At 45.1% G+C, this 16600-nt stretch overlaps 1 protein-coding gene across 11 annotated transcripts; it reads right to left on the bottom strand.

Annotated features, from left to right (window-relative positions):
* Nucleotides 1-7936: 7936 nt before the first annotated feature.
* Nucleotides 7937-15891, bottom strand: LOC109372019 (zinc finger protein 256). Of its 11 annotated transcripts, none has more exons than XM_019624823.1 (5): nt 15864-15891; nt 15351-15483; nt 14165-14401; nt 12058-12184; nt 7937-10806 (listed from the first exon to the last, which is right to left on the bottom strand). In XM_019624823.1, the coding sequence occupies exons 3-5, from the start codon at nt 14234-14236 to the stop codon at nt 9092-9094; spliced, it is 1914 nt and encodes a 637-aa protein (XP_019480368.1). In that variant the 5' UTR covers nt 14237-14401; nt 15351-15483; nt 15864-15891; the 3' UTR covers nt 7937-9091. The 11 variants fall into 11 exon arrangements, with proteins under 11 accessions (XP_019480368.1, XP_019480370.1, XP_019480369.1 ...); XM_019624825.1 differs by lacking the exon at nt 15864-15891 and adding an exon at nt 15844-15862; XM_019624824.1 differs by lacking the exon at nt 15864-15891 and adding an exon at nt 15795-15855.
* Nucleotides 15892-16600: the final 709 nt, after the last annotated feature.

Below are 16600 nucleotides of genomic sequence, written 5' to 3'. Positions count from 1 at the left end.
CTAGATATAACTAGTCATTAGGGAAATGCAAGTCAAAACCAAAATGATATACCATGAGGATGGCAGGACTCAAAAAGTCAAACAATAAGTGTTGGTAAGGATATAGAGAAATCAGAACCCTCATATAGTGTTGGTGGGAATGTAAAATGGTGCAATAGCTTTGGAAAAGAGTCTGACAGATGCTCACTTAACCACAGAGTTATCATATGACTCAGCAATTCCACTCCTAGAGATATGAAAACATATCCACCCAAGAATTTGTACAATATTTATAGCAGCATTCTTCATAACAGCAAAATGGTAAAACAACTCAAATGTTCATCCCCTGATGAATGGGGAAAATGTAGTAAAGTCATACAATGGAATATTATTTGCTCATAAAAAGGAATGAAGTATTGTTTTAAGAGTGACAGCTAAGGATACAGGGTTTACTTTTGAAGCAATAAAAATGTTCTATAATTGGCTATGATGGTGGTTGCACATATCTGTGAATATGTGAAAACCCAATGAATTGTACACTTTATTTTATATTATTTTTTAAAAGATTTTTAAAATTGGGTAATTGGGGGAGGGGAACAGCGTTGGGGAATTGGGGGAAGGGGAACAGACAAGTTGCTGTCATTTTGTTCTTCAGTCTAGTTGTGGAGGATGTGGCTTCACTGGCCCATGTTGGTATCATTGCACTCTTTCAGGGTGAGGCAGTCGCTCGCTGGCCAGTGGACGGCTCACGAAAGCTCACGGCAGCTCATGAAAGCTCACGCCTGCTGCCGGCCAGCCCCACTGCAGCCTATGCTGTCGCCGGTGACTCACAGCAGCCCAGCTCCAGGTCGAGCTGTTGTTCACCATCTTAGCTGTAGAAGGTGCAGCGTCATTGGCCCTCATGTGGGATCCGAACCAGGGCCCTGCTGCTCAGAGCTGGCGTCCCAAGCCAACTCCTAACCAACGTGCCACTTGGCCGTCCTGAATTGTACATTTTAAATGGTTATTGTATTTTATGTGAATTATATCTCAATAAAGTTGTTTTAAGAAATGTTCCATTCCAATGGATGTAAAATTTTTAAACTGATCTATAGTGTCAAAAAGCATATCAGTGTTGCCTATGGCTGATAAAGAAGAGGAGGACGTAGGTTGACAGTAAATAGACACAAACAAAATTGGAGTTTATCAATGTATTGTGTTTTGTGATGACTATATAGGTGTGTATATTTGTCAAAATTCATTAATCTATACACGTAAGTGATTCTATTATTTGCGAATGTTAAATATTGGAGACATACCTTATGTAACATAAAATGCACCATTTTTAATACTTTATTTTTCAGAGCTGTTTCAGGTTTACAGAAAATTTAAGGAAAAAGTACCGAGAGTTCCCATATATTCCCTCACCTCCAGTTCCCCTATTCTTATGATCTTGCATTCATGTGTTACATTTGTTAAATTGATGGGCCAACATATTATATTGTTATTAACCAAAGCCCACAGTTTACACTTACTTTTATTGTACATTCTATGTATGGGCTTTGACAAGTATAATGACAAGTGTTTACCATTACAGTATTATACAGAATAGCTCCACTGCCCTAAAAATTCCATGTTACACCTATTCATCCCTCTCTCCGTGCCTCCAAGCCCCTGGTGATCTCTGATTTTTTTTTTACTCCATAATTTTGGTTTTTTTCCATATCATATAGTTGCAATCATACAATCTATAGCATTTTCAAATGGACTTCTTTCACTTAAAATATGCATTCAAGGTTCCCTCATGACTTTCTGTGGTTGGATAGCTCATTCATTTTTATCACTTAATAAAGCTCCACTGTGTAGATATAACACAGTTTATTTATACATTTACCTGCTGAATATCATCTTGGTTGCTTCCAACTATGAATTAAGCTGCTATAAATATTTGCGTATTTGTTTGTGGACATAAGTTTTCAACTCATTTGGATAAGAACCAAGGAGCACAATTGTTTGACCACGTGGTGAGAGTAAGTTTAGTTTTGTAAGAAATGGCAAAACTGAGAGATACAAGATGGTGGAGTAGATAAACACTGTGCCTGCGTCCTTCCGTGAGCACATTAAAATAAAATTACAATGAACGTATAGAAAAATCAACCTGGAGAACCATCTGAAGTCTAGCTGAACAAAAGTCCTATAACCAAAAATATAAAGAAGCCATTTGGAGACTGGTAGGAGGGGTGGAGACATGAAGCAGGCCCCAAACCTCCGTGTGGAGGTTGAGAATCAGGAGGGATATCTCAGTCGTGGAGATTCCCCCCAGAGGAGCAAGGGACCTTAGGCCCCCACACCAGGCTCTCCACCCCAGAGTACTGGTGCTAGGAAGAGGAGCCCCCACAACATCGAGCTGTGAAAAACGGGATTCCGACCATCCGTGTGGGACAGGAGGCTATGGAAAACCTAGACGTCCTCTTAAATGGCCCACGCACAAACTCACTCGCTCGCAGGCACTCACCTTGGGCTCCAGCAAAGGTATGGTGACTCGGGAGGCATTGGAGATATACGGGGGGCAGAATGACGTTTGTGGTTTCAGTGGGGAGGGCTGGAGGACAGTTGGCATTTTCCCTGTGTGAGATCCTCCTCCCTTGTAGCCAGCCGCCATCTTTCCTGTGTTGAGCCCGCCCCCACCAAGGCCAAATCTGAATCTGATTGGCCCGTGAGTTTTGATGCTCTGAGTGCTGACTCACTGGGACCCAGCCCCACTCGACTCCCCCAGTGCCGAAGGCATTTTCTCAGGGAGCAGCCAACTCTGCTTGCATTGCACTCTTTCTTGGAAAACTAATGAAGTCTGGCAGGCACCCAACAGGTGACGACTAGCCTCAGTGTGCTCTGAGACTTTTGCTGAGTCCAGGCTCAGCACTGGCACCAAACCAGTATTTACATTAACCTGGTGACCACAACTCTTCCCACTCAAGTGACTTCCTGAAACCCTGCCTCACCCAACTTGCATTCCACACAAGGCTCTATTAGCGGCTGAACCTTAAGGGAGCTGGCAGGTGGTAGGAGGCCTTGGGGTGTCCTGGTTTTTGCAGAGCTACCCCAGGCCTGGTATTGGTGGCAGACAGCTGAGGTTTGTTGTCTGGCCTCTCCCACATGCCTCCAGATTTAGCACAGGTGGTGAACAACCATAGATCACTTTGTAGCTCCTACCAGGTAGTCCCTGAATAGTCACAGGCAGTAAATAATCTGAAGGCGCTCCTCCCAAGAGGCCCCAAAACCAACATACTTGGAGGTTGACTTCAGACCACAGCAGAACACTGCCCAATTAGCCCCACAAGTGGCACACATGAAGGGTGGTCTCAACAGGTTTTAGAGACCACTGGGGCAAATCTCACTCAGTGGGGTAAACACCTCGCTAGCAGCCCATAAGCTGTGGATGTGGACAAACCCCACAGTCAGCCTAAGGGTCAATCCCACCCACTTACATGCCAATAGTAATCAAGGCTCAACTATAACAGGAGGGCACACATAACCCACACAAGACACACCTGGAGCACCTGAAGTAGGTGACCAGGGAGACTATGCCAGTGCCTCACAGAACATGTACTACATAAGGCCACCTGACCAAGACTGGGAGACATGGTAGATCTACCTAATACATAGAAACAAACAGAGAGGCAGCCAAAATGAAGAAACAAAGAAATGTGTTCCAAATAAAAGGAGAAAAAACTAAACAAAATAGAGGTAAGTAACTGATCAGAGACAGAGTTCAAAACAATGATTATAAGGATGCTCAAGGAATTTAGTGGGAACTTCAACAAAGAGATAACAAGCATTAAAAAGACATAGAAACCATAAAAAAGAACCAGTCAGAAGTGAAGAATACAGTAACTGAAATGAATAATGCACTAGGAAGAATCAACAGCAGGTTAAAGGAAGCAGAGGAACAGATCAGCAATTTGGAAGACAAGGTAGCAGAAAACACCTAATCAGAACAGCAAAAAAGAAAGAAAAAAAAGAAAGAATCCAAGAAAATAAGAATAGTTTAAGAGACCTCTGGAACAACATCAAGCATAACAACAGTCACATCATAGGGGTACCACAAGGAGGAGAGAGAAAGCAAGGGATTAAGAATGTATTTGGGGGCCGGCTGAGTGGCGCGTTGGTTGGGAGTTGGCTTGGGACTCCAGCTCTGAGCAGCAGGGCCCTCAGATATGTGGTTCAGATCCCACATATAAGGGCCAGTGACGCTTCATCCTCTATAGCTAGGATAGTAAACAGCGGCTAGACCTGGAGCTGGGCTGCCATGAGTCGCCAGTGATGACGTAGGCTGCAGTGGGGCTGGCCGGCAGTGGGCTTGAGCTTTCGTGAGCTGCTGTGAGCCGCCATGGGCGGGCATCCAACTGCTGGTGAGCGATTGCCTCACCCTGGAAGAGCGCAATGATAATACCAACATGGGCCAGTGAAGCCACGTCCTCCACAACTAGACTGAAGAACAAATGGACAGCAACTATCTGTTCCCCTCCCCCAATTCCCCAATAAAAAATCTTTCAGGGCTGGCCGAGTGGCGTGATGGTTAAGAACTGGCTTGGGATGCCAGAGGGCCCCGGTTCGGATCCCACATATGAGGGTCAGTGACACTGCCCTCCACAGCTAAGATGCTGAACAACGGCTCGACCTGGAGCTAGGCTGCCGTGAGTCACCGGCGACGGCGTAGGCTGAAGACCCTGTGGCAGTGGGTTGCCATGGGCTACCATGTGTAGCCAGCAGCCAGCGTGAGCAGCCAGCAGCCGCAGTGAGTGGCCGTCCAGAAGCCGGCGACTGAAGTGCCTCGCCCGGGAAGAGCGCAATGATGGTGCCAATTTGGGCCAGTGAAGCAACGTTCTCCACAACTAGACTGAAGAACAAAAGGAGAGCAACTTGTCTGTTCCCCTTCCCCCAATTCCCCAGCACTGTTCCCATCCCCCCAATTCCCCAATAAAAATCTTTTTTAAAAAATCTTTTAAAAAAATGCATTTGAAGAAAAAATGATGGAAAACTTTCTTACCTACTGAAGTAAATAGATATACCAGCCTAGGAAGCACAGAGAGTCCCAAACAAGATGAACCCAAAGAGGTCCACACGAAGACACACCATAATTAAAATGCCAAAGATTAAAGACAAAGAATCTTAAAAGCAGCAAGAGGAAAGCAGTTAGTTACCTACAAGGGAGTTCCCATAAGACTGTCAACTGATTTCTCAACAGAAACTTTGCAGGTCAGAAGGGAATGGCAGGAAATATTCAAAGTGATGAAAAGCAAAGAATTACAAACCAAGAGTATTCTACCCAGCAAAGCTATCGTTTAGAGTTGGAGGACAGATAAAGAGCTTCCCAGACAAGAAAAAGCTAAAGAAGTTCATCACCACCCAACCAGTATTACAGGGAATCTTAGAGGGACTTCGTTAAGAAAAAAAATTAAAAATATGAATAAAATAGCAATAACTACATATCTATCAAAAATTAATTTAAATATAAATGGATTAAATGCTTCAATCAAAAGATATGCGGGCTGAATGGATAAGAAAACAAGACCCTTACATATGCTGCCTACAAGAGACTCCCTTCAGATGGAAAGACACACACAACTGAAAGTAAAGAAATGGAAAAAGATCTTTTATGAAAATGGAAAAAACAAAAAGCTGGGGTAGCAATGCTTAAATCAAACAAAAGACTTTAAAACAAAGACTTAACAAGAGACAAAAGAAAGACCTAGTAATCCCACTTCTGGGTATTTATCTGAAGAAACCCGAAATGCTACTTTCGAGGGGATGTGCTCATCCATATGTTCATTGCAGCATTATTTACAATAGCCAAGATATGAAGGCAACCTAAATGGATGAATGAATAAAGAAGAGGTGATATATATATATATATATATATATATATATATATATATATATGTATGTATTAACTGTAAAAAAGAATGAAATCTTGCCAGAATGAAATCTTGCCATCTGCAACTACATGGATGGACCTAGAGGGTATTGTGCTGAGTGCAGTAAGTCAAACAGCAAAAGACAAACAAATGCCATATGATTTCACTTCTAAGTTGAATCTTAAAATAAGACAAAGGAAACAATCAAACTTGTAGATAAAACAACATTTTGATGATTGAGAGATAGGAGGGGGATTGGAGGATGGGTGAAAAAGGGGCAGGAATTAAGAAATACAAATTAGTTGTTACAAAGTAGTCATGGGGATGTAGGGTACAGCATAAGGAATACAGTCAATAATATTGTGGTAACTATGTATGGCGTCAGATGGGTATTAGATTTATTGGGGTGACAGATGAGAGGGGTTTGGAGGGGCAGGGTGAAAAAAGTGAAGGGATAATAAATACAAATTGATAGTTATAAAATAGTCATGGAAATGTAAAGCATCAGGAATACAATCAATAATATGGTAATAACTATAGTGCCAGATGGGTACTAGTCAGGGGGATCACTTTGTAAATTATACAAATGTCTAACCACTATGCTGTACACTTAAAATTAATATAAAATAATACTGAACATCAACTGTAATTGAAAATTTAAAAAAAGGGGGGGGGGAAGATATAGGGAAATAATAGGCTCAAAGTTCCAGGTATAAAACAAATAAGTCTTGGGGATGTAATATATAGCATAGGAAATATAGTCAATAATATTGTGATCGCATGGTACAGTGTCAGGTGGTTGCTGAACTTATCATGGTGATCACTTCTTTAGCATAGGGAATATAATAACTAATATGGTAATAACAATGTATAGTGCCAGGTGGGTACTGTTGAAGAACTGTGATGTACACCTGAAACTACTGGGTTGTTGGAAAAGTCATGATGCATTTTTACAATGAAAAACATAGAAAAAAATACATCATGACTTTTCTGACAACCCAATAACATAATATTGCATGTTAACTATATTTTAACAAAAATATATTTTTAAAAAATAGAGGGATGACAGTAAGCACATGTAAACATACTAAATAACATTAGTCATTAGGGAAATACAAATGAAGTCACAGAGAAATACCACACTACAAACCTAAAAAGAATGGCTAAAATTAAAGACTGACCATCCCAAGTGCTGGTGAAAACATAGAACAATCAAAATTCTCATACACTGCTGGTGGGAACGTAAAATGGTATAAACACTTTCAGTTTGTCACTTCATAAAAAGGTACACATCTGCTTACCCTTTGCCTCCGTTTTAAAATTATTTTTGTACTTTTTTGTTTTGACATCTTAAAATGCTTGTAGGTCAGGGAGAGACCACCCCTCCCACGTATCCCATTCTTGAGATAACAAATGGTTTAGCCAGGAGCATGTCTCTCATATACAAATCAACTAATCCAAGTCTATAGCCCCAACCACCTCCTTATCTGTCATGCACCAAGCCAATATTTCCCCTGCCCTGAACCATCCCAGGGCAAGGTATCAGACAACTAGAGACCAATCCTATAATCCAAAACCTGCTGGAATTATTGTAACCCAACCCTAAACACTTTACCCTGCCTTGCCCCTCCCACGAAAACCCCAATGAAGGTTGTGGCCTACGCCTTTCCCTCACTCTTTTCAGCCTCCTGACCAACACTGGTGCTCTTCATGTGGCCCTGTGTGACATGGTGTGCCCCCCTTCCCTTGGGAAATATAATAAATTCTGCTTTGAAAGATACTGACCTCTCCGTGTTGACACTCAATCACTTCAATAAATTAAAATGTCATGGGTACAAATGAGACACTTAAGCCTTTTACTCTTAAGTATTAACCCAAGATTAAGACCAGTACATGAATGTCCATAACAGCTTTATTTGTAACAGTTCCAAACCAGAATCAATCCAAATGTCCATTTAAAATGAATAGAAAAACAAATTGCAGCATACCCATATGAGTACTACCCTGTAACAAAAATACTCATACGTGCAACATGTTAGAATCTGAAAATAATTATGTTGTATGGGGGGGGGGAAGGGAGGCAAAAAGAGAGTAAACATTTTGTTTTTCCATTTATATAAAATTCTAGAAAAGAACGTTTATAGTGAAAGACAGTAAATTAATGATCATGGGAATGAGCCAGGGAGGGAGAGATTGTAAAAGGGGATGAGGTAATTCTGGAGGTGATGGATATATTCAATATCATGATTACAGTAATGGTTTCATGAGCATACATATACTTTATAATTTAAACATGCACAATTTATTGCATGTCAATTATATCTCAATTGATCTTTAAAAAAATGGTTCCACATAAAACTTCTCTTGAAAAACCAGATTTGACATATTGCTTTGACCATAACTATCCTCATCCATCAGGGAGGGCAGCCTTGCTTCAATGGAAGTAAATACGAGCATGCAATACCGATTGTGAATCACATTGTTGGACCACGATATTCCTCAATCTCCATTTTCTTGCCTGAGTAACAGTGGCTTTGAGGTAAATAGCCCAAGTAGCCTCAGGAATCCAGAAAACTTTAAGATTATTTGTTCTACCAGTGACCTTGTCCATAGGAGAGGAGAGGTGTAAATCTAGAAGTCCTGAGGATACCTGTACATACTCATCCCTATGGTGACCATACTATTTCTGGAAGCACTAGAAATAGATGGGGCACATCTCTAGTTTGCTCACCCCCAACTCTGTATTAATCACACCCACTGTGTGAATGTAATTTTGGTGGACTCCAGTAACCTCAGAACACTCATGATTTCTTTCAGGGAAGGGAAGAATACAAAGATCTGCCTTCCCTTAGCACACTGGGTAACATGATGCACATTTACCAGCTGGTAGAGGTGGAATGGCTTTTGCCACAGGTATTGGCAGTGATTTAACTCAGGCAAGGGCCTTGGGCAGGTCAGCAAGTACAATGCAGGTCCTGAAATCTTCCCATATACCCAGCACTCACAGGGAATCTCCCCAGTGTGGATGTTCAGATGTATGCGATTCAATTCTTGGTTGATGGCTACGTCATAAAGACTCCTCTCAGAACTGGTGTCAATCACACTCACCAAGCCAACAGCACACACCCTCCACTCCAAAGGCCTTTCTCCAGGTTGAACTTTCTGGTACCAAATGAGGAAAGGCCATTAGCTTAAGGCTGTCCCACATTCACTGTACTTTAATGCTTTTCAACAATGTGACTTCTCTGATGTCTACTGAGGTTGCACTTATGGCTAAAGAATTTCCCGCATTTGCTGCACTCATAAGGCTTTTCTCCAGTGTGTATTCTCTGGTGCTTAACAAGTGTGGATTTAAGACTAAAGGCTTTTCCACATTCACTGCATTCATAAGGTCTCTCACCAGTGTGAATCCTCTGGTGTACAACAAGGCTGGATCTTTGCTTAAAAAATTTCCTACATTTTATGCATTCATATGGTTTTTCACCAGTGTGAACTCTCTGATGTGCAATAAGGCCAGAGCTTTTGCTAAAAAATTTCCCACATTCAGTACACTTATGTGGCCTTTCTCCAGTGTGAATTCTCTGGTGCTGAACAAGTGTGATTTTGTGGCTAAGGGATTTTCCACATTCAATACACTTGTAAGGTCCAGTGTGAGTTCTCTGGTGTTCAAAAAGGCCCAAGGTTTGCTTAAAGAGTTTCACACATTCACTACTTTCATAAGGTCTTTCTCTAGTATGGGTTTTCTGGTGCTGAACAAGTCTGTATTTCTGGCTGAAAGGTTTACCGTATTCACTACACTCATGAACTCTTTCTCCGGTGTGCATTCTCTGACGTTGAACAAGTCTATGTTTGTAGCTGAAGGCTTTCCCACATTTGCCACATCTATAAGGCCTTGCAGTGATATGAACTCTGCGATGTGTGATACAGTTGGCGTAATGGTTAAAGAATTTCCCACACTGACTGCATTCATAAGGCCTTGCTCTGCTGTGAACTCGCTCATGTACAATAACGCTGGAGTTGTGGCTAAATAATGTCCCACATTTGCTGCACGCATAGGGCCTTTCTCCAATGTGGACTCTCTGGTGTTGAACAAGTGTGTGCTTGCTGCTATAGGCTTTCCCACATTTGCTGCATTCATAAAGCTGTTCTCCAGTATGAAGTTTTTTATGCAAAACAAGATGGCTGCTTCCGCTGTACATTTTCCCACATTCACGACACTCATAAGGTTTTTCTCCAGGGTGAACTCTCTGGTGCCGAACAAGAGTGGAGCTCCTGCTGAAGGCTTTACCACATTCACTGCACCCATAAGGCCTTACACCCATGTGAACTCTCTGGTGTACAGTAAGACTGGACTTATGGCTGAAGAATTTTCCACATTCAATGCATCCATAAGGTTTTTCTCCAGTGTGAACTCTCTGGTGCTCAGCAAGTCTGTTTTTGCGGATAAAGGCTTTCCCACATTCATTGCACCTATAATGCCCTTCTCCGATGTGAACGGCCTCCCTGCACTCAGTGCTTCCGGGTGAATTCCCCTTGCTGTGAGTGGGCTGGTGCTGGAGAAGGCCTAAGCTGGGCAGGAGATCCTTCCCACCGCCCCCACGTGTGAAGGCAGTCTCTGACAGGTGGACTCTGCAGTCCTTAACGAACCAAGCCCAGTCCTCACCCCTTCTGGGGTGTTTCTCTCCACTGTGCCGCTTCTGTTGCTGGTGAGTGCTTACACTGAACCAGGGCTGTCTCCCACATGCTGCACATGTGTGAAGTTTCTGCCTGGGGAATATTCCCTGGTGGTCAGCCAGGTGCAAAATGTCTTTCAAGACTGGGCCATACGTCTCACAAGAGCAGGTTTTCTGGGTGGTTGAACCTGTGTTGGGAACCCTGGAGTGCGACGGGCCTTGAGAAGGTGCCTCCTCATCCTCCATTTGCAACCAAAAACCTGAAAGCAGAGAAATGTTAGTGAAGTGTATGTAGACTGGTGGGAGGGGGCGACCCCATTACAAATGTCTACCTTACAAACCCAGTGATGAGTAACAGTACTGTTGGGAGGACAAGGGTTCTGAAGTTAGGGTGAGAGAGGGTCTGCTGTGCAGTACTGAGCCTGGCAAGACCGGGCAGTAGGGAGGTCTACTGGGGGGAAAGGACACGACCATGGGATGCAGCACAGGAAGGAGAGACTGGGTCTTCAACTCACTTCTCTGCAAAAGCTTTCAGCAGGGATTGTCTGCTGATGACACAAGCACTGAACAAAAGAGAAAAGCGACTGCAACTGAGTAGCTGGTGTTCATGGACTGTTCAGGGTATGTACACATCTCACCCATTATGTGTAGCTTAGTGTTGGAGAACACATCAGAGGGAGCAGTGGAGAGGAACAGGGGAGACATGAAGGCTAGAGACAGGTGTGGATGAGCCCTGCCCAGGAGTCAGGGTAGAAATGACAAGTGGATAAAATGTCAAGAACGAGAATTAAAAGACAGAAATAAGTTATGGCCCCTGTCCTTGGTATGAAAACAATGATGGGCACTGGAGAGGTTCATGGTATGATCTGAACCTGGGCCTGATATTGAGCCAACCCTCACCCACTTCCCAAGGTCAGCCCCCCTCTTGCTGTGGCTGGAGTCATGTCTGCCTTGTCAGGCCCCCAGCTCCAGTGGGGCAACTACATGGAACCTGGAAGATGTAAGTCCTAAGGGCAGGACAAGGCAGGTGAGTGGTCAGCACTGGCACAGAACAACCCACCCCATGGACACAGAGGAAAGAAAACTAATATTACAGAAAGAACCTTGGAGAAGTGTCTTACAGGAATAGCTCAGTGATCCCCATAAGAAGTGACCATGTTGGCACCTGCAATTCCAGGCAGTCAGGCATAAGGAAATGTCACCTGGAGGGAAGGGGGCAGAATCTGGGGCAGAGAGGTGCAATTAATCTGGACAGTCACTGTGCCAAGGTGAGGCCAAGTCTGATTAGATCTACTGGCTTCACTGCAAGACTTCAGGGCTGCTGAAGGGCTGCTCAGGGAGAGGGCGGAGAAGTGCACTCAGCCCAACCTGGCACCCGCAGCACCTATGCAAGAAAACCTACGAAGGAAGCACTGTCCTGCTCTGGCTAGAAAGAGGAAAGAGTGGCCCTTGGAGAAACGAGGAAGGAAAGAGCCTAGTCAAGGATACTGGGGTGAGTGGGAGGCACTTACCCAGTGAGGCCACAAGTGCAAAATTCTCCAGCATCACATCACGGTACAGGAGTCTCTGAGCCCCATCTAGAAGCCCCCATTCATCCTGAGACAGGTCCACGGCCACATCTGCAAAGGTCACACCACCCTCCATGGGGAAAGTAGTGTCCCTAAGCAACCTCTCACCAGGACCCTCAGTTTATCCCCCAAACAGCCACTCCCTACCCACCCTCCTCTCCAGCTCCACAACCTACAGGATACCCAAGCCCAGATGCCAACGATACCAGCTCTCTCCTCTTTGCTATTAATCATGACGTTACCCTACATCAACTACAGGCATGAAGGCAAATAAGTAAATGCCATCCATGCCAGCAGGGGTTCCCAGGTCATGCCTCCCAGACACAACCAAACATGGGCTCAGTGTTCTCCCTTCAGCTGCTGGGAGCAAGTCCCTGGGACCTTTAGTTCTCACTCTCTCCATTGGGCCCGTCACTCTGTAAACCACATCTCCCTCACATCGCTGAGCCCTCACCACCGCCACCTCCTCCACCCTAGCCCACACCAAAGGCATCTCCTTGGCCTCCCCACATGCCACTCTGCACGTGGCATCCAGAGAGTTCCATCCTGCTCCTGAGCCCCGATGGCCCACACTGGCAGGGGGAGCCTTTGGTCCTGCTTTAAAGGCCTCTCCACCATACCCTGTTCCTTAGCTCAGCCTCAGTCACCCAGAACCACATGCAGGTGTCAGATACTTAAGCTCTCTTCTCCTGCTGTGCTGCGCAAGCTGTCTCCTCACAAGTCTCAGCCTTCCTCTTTCCACCCAAGCCTCATTCACCACTCAGCACCGCCGGTTCCCAAGTCCAGGCCTAGCTACTCTCCCAGCTGACCCATTTGTCTTTGAGCTTATATGCCAACCTGAGTGAAACCCCATAAGCCCCAGCAAGGGTCCCCACAAAACTCTTGTGAGCCTTTAGAGGTGTGAATAAGCACTGGCCTTGGCCTCACTGTCATCTCACCCCCATTACTGCTGTGTTTCCTCATCCACCCATGTTCATTCTCCTTTGGAAGCCTTGGTCCACGATCCACTACCAAACCCAGCTCTCCACAGCAAGTACTTTCCCTCACCTGCCTCTGTGATGCTCACCGATACCAGCCATTCAGGTGCTCAAGAGGCCCAGTCCTCCAATCTGGCCCTCCCCTTCTTTGCCCCCTAACAACACTGTCACTCTAACCTGAAGACCCCCCCTCCTAAATGTGATTCACAGCTCCACACCAGTCCATACACAGGCCACCAACTTGTAGGGTCTCCCACCTGAATCCTTCCCCTGAACCACAGACCTGGGTGCTCTGCGGTCCACTCAATGGCTCCACTAGGGAGTCTCTGCAGCATCTCAGGTTCAATGGCAGAAACCTAACTCCTGGTACTCCCTCTGAAAATTACTCCTCCCCATTTCAGTTCACAGCATCTCTTCCAGCTGCAAAGGCCAAAACTTTGGCTTATCCCTGATTCCTCCCCTTCTCCCTCACTCTCCGCATCGGAAAGTTTTGTTGGATCTACTTAAAAAAAAAAAAAATCCAGAAGCCATATGCTTGGTCCCACATCCACAGCCACTATCCTGATCCAGCCATCAACCTGGTCCAGCTGTCAGCAACACTCATCTAGACTATTGCAGTAGCCTCCCTCACCCCTACTGTCTGTTCTCCACTCTGCAGCCAGAGAAAGTCCATTAAAACCTGATTCAGATCACTCCCGTCTCCTACGCCAAAACTTCCAAGGCTCCCAGTACTTTCGGAATAGAGGCACAATTCCTCAGCCTGCCATTTCAGGCCTGATTCCTGCATCCAGGCCCTCGGGTCCCACAAGACATAATGGAGAATTTGGGTTGCCACTCACCTCTGAGGGTTGCACATAATGATCCCTATGCCTGTAATACCTTCTAGAGGATAGTCTAGTGGTGGCCAAAAATTGGGACTCTTATATCACCTCTGGCCTGGGTCAGGGTCCCGAGTCTGGGGAGAGGCCTCAGAACCAGTGGCAGCAGAGTGGCAAGCACAGAGTCCAGAACATGTCCCAGAGACCATGAGTGGGCGGTGGGGAGGGTGAGGGCTTGAGACAATCTTTACTCACCTCTGCATGGCTCCTAAGTGTTTCTGAAGCCATGGAAACCTGTGGGAAAGTGAGGCTGTGAGTGAAGGGCATCCACGGGGGACCCAAGGGCGGACCCAACACCTTACGCCAACCCTGAAGCAAGGTGTCCTCCAGCTGACTGTCTTTAATTTCTGGGCTTCAGTCCTTGGTGCCTTCTCTGAATAGCTGCGTGACCTTGGGTTAGGATTCCACCTCCCTGTGCCTCAGTGTCTTCATCTGTAAAATGGCCATAAGAATAGTACCAACCTCACAGGGCTGGTGTTGGTATCAAGTGCATTAGAGTATATCAAGTGCTAAATAGGAACTACTCCTCTCCACAGAATTACGGCTTTTGTCAATGTTTTCAGGCCAAATGATTTGATGGGATTTTGAAATGTGTGTTATATTTACCTTTTAAGTATTTAAGAAAATTTGGTATTTTAAGATTTTTTTAGTGTCCTAATATACTGCTTGGTGGTATATTAAGGTGTGAATTATTTAAGTGCTTGCATAAAGTTAACTTGTTAAATTCATACATTTGAGTATTTACTGCCTACCTACATGTACACATTTAGAAGAATTTGATCTCTTAATGTTGAAATGAGTACTTGTTTCATAAACTCCTAAGATAAAAATGGGGCGGGGGGGGGAGCTAGTGCAGGCTGAATGGATGCTAGTTTTCTATCCTTAAAAATCTCCTAATTGGGATATGGAGTACAGCATAGGGAATAGAATAAAATGGAATTGTAACAGTTATATACGATGTCAGAGGGGTAGTAGATTGGGGGAGGGGAGTTATCACTGTATGAGGGGGTGTAAATGTCTAGTACATTGTTTTGTACACCTGAAACTAATTTAAAAAAAACTTTTAAAAAATCTCCAAATTGGATCAGTTTTCTGCGCTCTACAGGCACCTCTCTGGTCCAGCCCCCATGGCATCTTTCATGGAGTCTGGTGAATTAGCGTCCGCAGAGTCACGCCATCTGCACTTCAATCAATCTCCTCCCCCCAAGTCTGATCTCCTCTGAGTGTCCTTTAAGAATTCTAATTCAGGTCTAATCTCTCTCCATTCACAACCCCTCCACGGCTACCAGCGTCCTCAGAATACATGCCCAGCTGCGCAGGGAACTTCCATTGCACATATGGCTGATCCGCAAACAACGTTTCCCATAGATAGGAGACTTACCCTAGGTTTTACGAATGCACCTCAATCGCACGTCCAGGTTTCTGCATATGCTGGTCCCTCTGCATGTAACACTCTTCTACTCATCACACTGGGTATCAGAAATGGGGATACCACTCAGGAACGCTCCACTTTCCTGAACAAAGGGGACAAGCTGCGGTGACCTGGGCAGGCGCCCCTCATTCCGGGCTTTAGGGTTCGGAGGCGTGGGTCCAGGCAGGTGAGAGCCTGGGGCACTTAGCATCAACCAGCGCTGGGTCGGCTCGGCGCAACTGCCTGAGAGCCTGGGGCAGAGCGAAGCTGGAAGTCGCGGGTTCCGCGAACTCAGCCAAACCTCCACCCCGATCCATTCTCCCGCACACAGTCACCCCAGGCTGCGCCCTCTCCGAGCCACAGACCCGCCTGTAATGTGCTCTGGACAACGTCTCCTCGTCCCTTCCCGCTTACTTTAGCTGGGGCAGAATCAAGAGTTAAGAATCTGATCAAGCAGACACACCCAAAAGCCAACAAACTCACCGCCGCCAGGAGGACGCCGGAAGTCCCGCCTCAAAGCGTTCCACCAGGTACGAAGCTTCTTTTTCCTCGACCTTCACCGGCCTAGCGCTGCAGACGCACAGCCCAAGGGCACCTGGGTAAGGTAGTCCCACCGACCTCGGTGAGGTGCGCCCGCTCCAGACCTCAGGGCACAGGCCAAGGATGCCCCTTGCGGGGCGCTGGGAAATGGTGCCCCAAAATTCCTATGAAGAAATGGGGCCTCGCTCTTTTTAAAGGGCAGATTCCATGGATCTCAGAAATATTTAGAGACATCCTCAGATGCTTCCCAAAGCAGCAAAATCAAAATACACATGAAACCTTGTCAGTCTGATACCCAGTGCGTCCACTGATTACCTGGAAGCTAATAAATCTTATCTTATTTCTGGTCATAGACATGTGAACTGAAGTCAATTTTGTGGGCTTCAGTATATTTCATTGGGCAATGACAAGAGAGAAAAAAACTCCAGACGGGGTCATAATGGGGAAGATGGGTTGAGGGAGGTTGGGTGACTTGAGCAAGTGAACAAGTATAGAGCTCTGCTGTTGGTTCCCACAGTAAACATCCCTGTCTATGTAATTAGTAATTGTGTCCAACCCAGGAGTAACACTGTTTTTTTCCGGATAATATGTTTTACTCTATTCTAAGATATATTCAATTGCTTTTTAGGAATTTGACATCTATGTGAAAAAGGGAGTCACTTATACCAAGAAACATTTCC

The sequence above is a fragment of the Hipposideros armiger genome, unplaced genomic scaffold (genome assembly GCF_001890085.2).
Source record: "Hipposideros armiger isolate ML-2016 unplaced genomic scaffold, ASM189008v1 scaffold_609, whole genome shotgun sequence".
NCBI lineage: Eukaryota > Metazoa > Chordata > Mammalia > Chiroptera > Hipposideridae > Hipposideros > Hipposideros armiger.
This window is presented reverse-complemented; position numbering and strand designations above follow the sequence as displayed.

Bases quoted from the DNA above. Each gene is read 5' to 3' on its own strand.
- LOC109372019 (XM_019624823.1), bottom strand. From the start codon at position 14,236: ATGCCCTTCACTCACAGCCTCACTTTCCCACAGGTTTCCATGGCTTCA. The intron at 12,185-14,164 runs GTGAGTAAAGAT...TTCCCCATGGAG, and splicing joins CACTTAGGAGCCATGCAGAG to GGTGGTGTGACCTTTGCAGA. The intron at 10,807-12,057 runs GTAAGTGCCTCC...CTCTGCTTTCAG, and splicing joins TGCACTTGTGGCCTCACTGG to GTTTTTGGTTGCAAATGGAG.